This window comes from Cheilinus undulatus, linkage group 5 (genome assembly GCF_018320785.1).
Source record: "Cheilinus undulatus linkage group 5, ASM1832078v1, whole genome shotgun sequence".
Classification (NCBI taxonomy): Eukaryota; Metazoa; Chordata; class Actinopteri; order Labriformes; family Labridae; genus Cheilinus; species Cheilinus undulatus.
Genome location: NC_054869.1, coordinates 28,059,076 through 28,067,428, shown reverse-complemented (window position 1 = coordinate 28,067,428; position 8,353 = coordinate 28,059,076). Strand labels below are relative to the sequence as shown.

Sequence of the window (8,353 nt, the reverse complement as noted above, 5' to 3'; positions counted from 1 at the left end):
CGCATGATTTGCATGTGGGACCAACAGGGAACCACTAATACCAGTCAACTGAACCCTGAAGGAGGGTAAAGGAAGGAGGGTAAAGAAAGGGAAGGCATAGTGCAGAAGCCTGGGCTATAGAGATGGCAAGCAGGAAGAGAAAAGCTAGCTTAGCTTAGCAATAAACAGCTGATAAAGAAAAGATAATAACACCCTTTAGATTAAAAAATGTCATTTTTTCTATCATTTAAAATGTTTTTGTTACTTTTTGTATGTATGTAAAAGTTTTAGTGATACTAATGACAAACTAACAATTGCATACTTATGAACTAAACGCTGCATATTTTAAGTGTATAAGTGCGCTAAGTGCTTTCAAACTGAAGAAGTGTACTCAAATATAGTATACTACTGCTGCACTCAAAGCCATCCAAGAATTAAATGTGGAACAATGGACACTTTGCACCCTTAATACACACCATATTGGTGTTATCATGCTAGCGCGCTAGATAAAGTTAACATCCATTAGCTAGCTTCCATGTTATTAGCAACGACAGCACATTTCAATAAAGAAAAAGGCATTTAAGACCAACTGGGTTCATTTTCTATGAGTAAATAATGTTAACATAGTGAATTTAACAGGGAGTGGAAAAGCCATCAAGTTTAGATTATAATTGCCAAACAACTTGCTGTTTAAAAAGAAGTGCAAAAAGGAAAAGTGTGGTTGAAATGTTATCACGTAGTGTAAGTACACGACTGCAATGCACGATTTGGGACAATACTAATCCGCTGTGATTGCTCTGTACTGCATTTACTAAGTATACTACAGTATACTAACTGAAGCATGCCATTTCTGACTTTCAGACAAGTGCCTTCTTGTTCACTTTGGTTAAGAGCATTAATTCTACCCATGCAGTAACCACATCTTTATTGAAAAAAAAAATGGAACAAAACAAAAAAGGAATGTGTTGCTGCCCAAACATCTGGCAAAGTTAGCAACTAGCTGGTGAGCATTTAGCAGCCCAACAGCTGAAAATTTCACCCTGAAATGTGCTGAGGCCAAACATAGCTGGATTCTGAGTGAATTTTAATTTTCTTCAGATGCTGCTATTGCTAATCTAGCAGTGTTGTGTTTACAGGTTGTTTCTTCTGCTGCAAGCAACTAAAACATAATCACAGTTTTAATTGACAATCAAGTTATAAAATATGTTGTCTTGAGCTTTCAGGGTCTCCATTTTATCCCTTAGGGAACACATGTCTTATGGCTTGACTCCAATTATCTTAAAGCAAATGTTCAAAATATGCCTTGTAGGCTATTACTAATTTGAAGAAAACTGTTTCAATCAGGAAATCAATTTTAAAGTTAAATCTCTTTCTGTAAATGAGTGATAAATAATAGTATGATATAGAATCATAGACAAAATGTTTTTGAATTAGTCTAAGCAGTTTGTGTCTGGTATTGAAAACTAGGCCATCTCCATGTTTACATTGATCAGAGATTAATATTTACAGACATGGCAGCTTTTACTAAAAACAGAATGGCATCCCTTACTCTAAATTCTCTACAGCCATATGATGTGCATCCAATACTAATACAATTTCAGTTTTATTTTGACCCTTGTAATGTGTTAGAAAGCTGCCCACATCTTTAGTGTTAGCGGGTCAAATTTGACCCGTGATTTAACTAAGCTTGAAAATACTTGAAAAACAATAGTCATCATCCAATATCATTTTTCCCCTTATAACTTACTTAGTATGTATTCTTATCCGTGTAAAACTGTTTTAAATGTTTTTTGATTGTTTTTTTTTTTTTTTTTTTTGGCTAAATAGACCTTTTCTCTTACAATATACCACTCGTTTTCAATTAAACAACGGTTTAAAATGACTTATTTTATTTCCTACAGTGAAGATAATGGGAAAGTATATCATCCAAGTCTAATAGACTAAAATTAGAGTATATCTACCAAAACAATTGCTTGTTTGTTTGTTTGTTTTTTTTTTGTTTTTTTTTTTTTACTTAACATTCTTAACAATAGTGACATTTGTGGTGTTACAGGTCAAAACTGACCTGTATAGATTTATGGTTAGGAAAAAGACAAAAAGTTGTTTCCTTTTTATAAAACCAACTTTATGTTACTCAGAATAGCAAGAGCAAATTGAAAATCATACCATAAATTAAATATAAAACAACAATATGGTGTCAGGGCAGGTGTGTGTGTCTAAATGAAGGTGTGTGTGTCTGTATGAAGGGGTGTGTGCCTGTATGAAGGGGTGTGTGTCTGTATGAATGTGTGTGTGTCTATGTGAATGTGTGTGTGTCTTTATGAAGGTGTGTGTGTCTGTATGAAGGTGTGTGTGTCTATATGAAGGTGTGTCTATATGAAGGTGTGTGTGTCTGTATGAAGGTGTATGTGTGTCTTTATGAAGGTGTGTGTGTCTGTATGAAGGGGTGTGTGTCTGTATGAATGTGTGTGTGTCTATATGAATGTGTGTGTGTCGGTGTGAAGGTGTGTGTGTCTGTATGAAGGGGTGTGTGTCTATATGAAGGTGTGTGTGTCATGAAGGTGTGTGTCTGTATGAATGTGTGTATGTCTTAATGAAGGTGTGTTCGTCTATATGAAGGTGTGTGTGTATGTATGAATGTGTGTGTCTATATGAAGGTGTATGTGTGTCTATAAGAAGGTGTGTGTGTCTGTATGAATGTATGTATGTCTGTATGAAGGTGTGTGTGTGTGTGTGTGTTTGTGGTGAGGCAAATCGAGCCATATTTGATCCACAGAGCAACCAACAGCTTTTAAGTGATGCATGCATCAGCCAGTATTCTCTGCCGGGTCATATTTGACCCGTAACACCACAATTGGCACTTTTTTTTTCTTTCTCTTCTGTTTTTTTTTTTTGAGACCTTCAGAATTTACTAAAATGGTGAGAATTTCTTTTGTTGTGTTAAAATAGTTGTGTCTAAGGATTAGATGAAGCCTCATTCCAGTACAATAAAGCAAATGGTACTTTTTACATACCTAAACTTGAAAACGGGTCAGATTTGACTCGAACACAATATAAGGGTTAAGTCATGTTAACAAGCAGCAAGAACTGAGCCTAATGCTGTTACATCATATCTTGATTGTCTAATCAGCACAGTAGTTATTTCTTGGTAAAAATCATTTTCTGTGAGAAGTCTGTCCATTAGCCTGGCACATGATCAGATCTAGCTTGTTGGAAGCCACAAGGCCTGGTTCTCTTGTTCTCTTTTCTATCTCTGTTTGTATAAAAATGCAGAAGATACATTCTCTTTTTAACTAAATATCAGATTTAAAGGTGGAAACATTTCAATCATGGCATCCTTAGACTGTTCCCATCTATATGTGACACTGAAGGCTTTCATAGACTTGACAGAAGAGCAAATCTTCTCATCTGAATCTCTTTAACAAAACAAATATAAATATTATGCCAAAAGCTGCACAAATTGTAATCATTGCATTCTATTCTGTTTAATAGAAATAAGTGTCAGTCAAGATTTTCTGTAACAAAAACTTAATCAGAAATCCCAAAGGTTTTCTTGACTCCAATTTGAGACAGAGTTTAATATTGCGAATGTTGCTCTTCATTTACTAGAAAAAAAATTCCCCTTAAAAACCTTAAGTATACACACAACGTGCTGTTGAGATGTCATCATTATCAAAAGATACCTATAAGTTAAAGGTGAGGAAAGTTGCAACTTCCCGGCAATTTCCTGTTTTGAGCACAAATCAGATCAATTTTCCTCCATAAATGTTTCTATAAGGGACAAATGAGGACAAATCTCTCTTTTCTGGACACCTGTGCTCATCCAGGTTCACTAAAATGTGTTATTGGGCAGCTTTCAGAATGTTTTTGGCTCTCAGCAACCATCAGCCACCTGCATGCTCACTGTATGGGAAAAAGCGATAAGGCTGCAGATGTTCTGAGGGTTCTGTGGACCCCCAATGACATCTGATGTGGAGCAAACTATAAACTGTAAAACCAGGGGCCCCTGCATTGCTTTTAACATATTAAACACATAAATAACTGCGACTACAGAAAAAGAATAACATGCAGTCTTCTTGGCAAACTAGTAAAAACCATCTCAGACTGTGGCAAATTCTCATTAAAAAAAATGACAGATAAGCACATAAAGACAAGCAACACAGGAGGGCACTGCTCCCCTGTCGGAAAACATCGTGGTCTTGTCCAATGTGAGAAACTCTCCAAGTGGAATAATCGGTTACATATTGATAGTTAAAGCTCAGGCAAAAAGCACCCAGAGGTAGTAATTCCACATGAAAATGTGGGCCTTTTTGGTGCTAACTCTCACTCTCACTGTTACTGCGACAGACACTGAAAATAACACAGGGGCGGAAGAAAAACTTGTGATAGCCAGAGGAAAACTGCTGGTGAGTAGACACAGAAACCAGTTTCTGAAATTACTGTAAAATTTCTACTTATCATGACTTGAAAATGTTAAGGATGGCATCAGTACCATCAAATTATACAGCCAAAATGTAAAGAAAATAGGCAATTTTTGTGACAGTTAATGCAGGATGGCTTTACATTCAATGTTTGTTTCACAAGATGAACATTTTTGTTTTTATTATTATTATTTCATTCAACTTTTAATCATTCTTGAGAAATCATTAAGGTCATGCCCTCATTTTAATGACATTAGCATAAAATTTAAACAAATAGACAAAAAGTTTAAAAGATTAAAAAAATAGATAAATCATTAGCATCACGAAATAAGCAGATTATCATTGGAAACAGTTACAGCAGTCTATCATCATGTTGTTAATCTGACTCATGCTGACAGTTGTCTTCAGTTTTATGTTGTAAAGGCTTCCAGATGTACAGCACAAAAGGTTAGGAATGATTTTCTAATTTTATGACCGACTTGTGTCACCTTTAGCATTAGCCAATTACTCGGTCAAGTCTGGTAATGATTATCTGCCCAGTTTAATAATGAAGTTATGAAGGAAGGACTCTTACAGTTGTAACAACTACAGAAGGCCTAAGGTGACATGCATGTGTCTTATTTTACTTGGTTATCCCTGGACGATAATTCAGTTTTCACTTATTTTCTTGAGATCTTGGCTAATTCATGCTACTTTTTCTGAATAACAATGCAGATTTACTATGAATATTTTTAGCACTTTTATGTCAAGACAAAATAACTAGAGATGATATGTGATAAAGGGGAGGAGGGTGAAATAAAATATATGGATGTATGTCCCATTCGGACTCTGTAACAATACCTAAATCAGAATAAAAGCTTTACGTGAACAGCCCTTTTTGACTCATCATTGTAACTTCAGTTCATCCACTATGTATGCCCTGCCACATGTGGATTAGTAGGGGTCTGAGGCCAATTCTAGCTGTCATTGAACGAGAGGTGGGGGACACTTTGGACTAGGGGTCAGTCAGTCACAGGACTGACACAAACAAACAAACAAACAAGTATGGGCAATTTAGAGTCACAACTTAACCTAATAAGTATGTCTGGACTGCAGGAGGAAGCAGGGGTACCTGGAGAAAACAAGTAAATCCCACATGCAGAAGCCCTGTTTGACAAAAAGTGAGGCAAATGGCATAATCTAAACCACTCTGCAGTACACAATTGCTGCATTTTTATTATTATTATTATTTTTTCAAAAATATGTATTTGGTGGTTTTGGGTGTAAGGCTTTTTGAGTGGTATTGCTTTGGCCTTCTAAATAGATGACAATAGCTGTAGCCAGCACTAGAGGGGGCTGTAAATACACCATTGTGGAGAAAATGTTAACTAACCAGACGGTGACTAAATAATACAATTTTAACAGTCTCAGACAAGTGCTTAGTAGAACCAAAAGTTTGGTCATTTCTATCTTACCACAGCGTATGTTTTTATCTGTATATTGTCATTTTTAAGTATTCTTACTTTGTTTTGTACTTAAAGAGCATGGATAAAAATAGCATTCTTGTTAACTCTAGCGTGTTAACATACTTGTTTTCTTTATCTTCTGCTAATTATCCCCAACATGCTCTTCCTCTATCAGTAAACAAAACATAAAGGCTGAATTCAATGTCTGAAATAAAACAAAGGCTGTCACATTAAAGGATACAGCAGAGACTGTTATAATAGCAATTAGTGGGCGAAATGGGAAATACAGTAAGATAAAGGATAAGCCCTGTTCACTTAGTATGTATTCTGCAGAGATACCAAACCTATTTCTGGCACCTTTGATCACACAAAAGACGCAACATACACAACTCGATTTGTCATGCTGTTTTAACCACTGTGTGTTGTCGTCACTGCAGGCTCCCAGCGTGGTCGGATGAGGCATAAAGAAAATGCCAGAGCTCCATCATTTCCTCATGGAGCGCTGGGCTTTATAGTATCCTTATGCTCTTTTGTTTGTTAAAAACCTGACTTCTCTTTCACAAAAAGCACACTCACAGACATTCTCTTGACCTCTTTCATAAACAACACAATGTTCTCAGCAAGTTGCCAAATCTGTTGCCAGCTCTAAGGACTTTCCAAAAACTCTGCTTGTCTAGGTCTGAGTGAGTTTAAAAATAGCCAAACAGACAGATTTGCTTTCATTCTCCACTGTCTACCTGTTGTTCCCTTTGACCCCGTCTTTCCCGCATTCAGCCACAACTTGGAATACGACTCATCGGAGGAGAAGAAACCCCGTCTGATCTTCTATAATGAAAAAGACGAGGTTGTGAAGGTGAGATGAGTGTGGGGGTCTCTTCCTCATCTGCTTTGTGCAAGAGTTTATCTGTGGAGAGCCACAGAGACAAGGCACAGTCAAGCAGGAGAACTTTTAAGACTTTCTGCCTCTGATACCAGATCTTCTGTCAGATAAAAAGCCAAGACTGAGTGTGTTTGAGAAAGTGAGACAGATGGTGAGAAGTAGGAGGGTATATAAATTTAGGGCCTCTGACAGAAATATTTGTAAGTGCTGAAGTTGGATAGTTGGTGTGAATACTGATATGAAGTTGAACATTTTTATTCCTTTAAATTATAACCCTACAGAATTCCCCACAGTCTGTCTTTCTTTAGTATGTTGAAAAGACTCCTAAAGCTGCATTTAGGCCAGAAACTGACAGTAAAGCCTTCTTTTCTTTAGTGCTAGTCTCATCTAAAATCTCTGAGAACCATTACTGTGATTTCAAAGTGTTTCTTCTGTTCTTATTGTTTTCCCAGAGCTCCCGCTTTTTCTTTGTTACGTTCAAGGCCTGTGTTGGATGTTTTAGTTTATTGTTTCATAATGTGGGTGCTGTGGGACTGTAATTTGACTTTAAATGAGGAATAATTTCAAAGGCTAAACTATAAAATGAAGATATGAAAACAAATGTGCGGCAGGAGCCTCCATATAAGCCAAGAGTGGAAAAGTTTTAATAAAAATCCCATTTTGGGACAGCAAATTAATGTATCATAAACTAATGTGAATCAAAACACAATATGTGTGTGCAAGCACACTTCCCTGTGACTTTAAACAGCTGCTTTCAACCATTTGTGCGTCTTTCAGACTGTTCCTGTAAAGAAAATGAAGGCAGACGAGATCAGCAGCCTCTTAGATTCACTCGGTTTCTACAAGAGGTCCCAGAAAGGGGAAGAGGTGCCAGAGGAGTTCCAGAACTTCCCCCTGCATGCTGCCAGGGACGAGCTGTGATGACACCCTGTGGCCAAACGCTGCCATTGCACCTTGGCTGCATTAATGATGAGTGGGGCCCCAAGGCCTTGACGAGAAGCCAGGCACCATTCTGAGGAGTCGCTGGTCGGGTGCAGTGTGCAGTGTGTTAGTCATTGCTGTGTCACTCTGTGTGTGTGCTGGATTAGAATTAAAAGGCTGTAAAACACCATAAAACATGACTGAGTGGATTAATGTTACTAATGTGCCTAATGTCTACATTTTGTGCACATTTATGGGATAGAACAAAGCAGAAGAAACACAATAAGATAAAACACTGCAGAGATTTAAAGACCTTCATATGTATGGGAGAAATTGTTTTCAAAGTGTTTTAATTGAGGAAGACTTCCCTTTATGGTTTCTGTATTTGAAAAGTCAAGGTGTAACCAACATTGAGCAGATATAAGGCAGGACAGGTTTATTCATATACACAGAGCAACTTCCCGCTTTTTACACGGTTAAAAATTTTTCCATTCAAAACCTCAGCGCACAAAAATAATGCAATAAAATGCTTTAAAAATTAAAATATAAACCAAATTTTTTTGGTTTTACTACACTCATACTGTAGGAAGCAAACAACCCACCTGTTTAGGCCTAAGTCTTTTTCTCTTAAGGCATTTAAACATGTATAATATTAAGCACACATCTATCAGTCAGCTCTTCACTTACATTTTTGTGTTTTTTGAGCC

General features: G+C 36.9%; 1 protein-coding gene across 1 annotated transcript; it reads left to right on the top strand.

Moving 5' to 3' along the window:
* The first annotated feature begins 4,241 nt into the window (after positions 1–4,241).
* Positions 4,242–7,829, top strand: selenoe (selenoprotein e). Its single transcript, XM_041788318.1, has 4 exons — positions 4,242–4,385; positions 6,283–6,359; positions 6,620–6,698; positions 7,503–7,829. The coding sequence occupies exons 1-4, from the start codon at positions 4,272–4,274 to the stop codon at positions 7,644–7,646; spliced, it is 414 nt and encodes a 137-aa protein (XP_041644252.1). The 5' UTR covers positions 4,242–4,271; the 3' UTR covers positions 7,647–7,829.
* Positions 7,830–8,353: the final 524 nt, after the last annotated feature.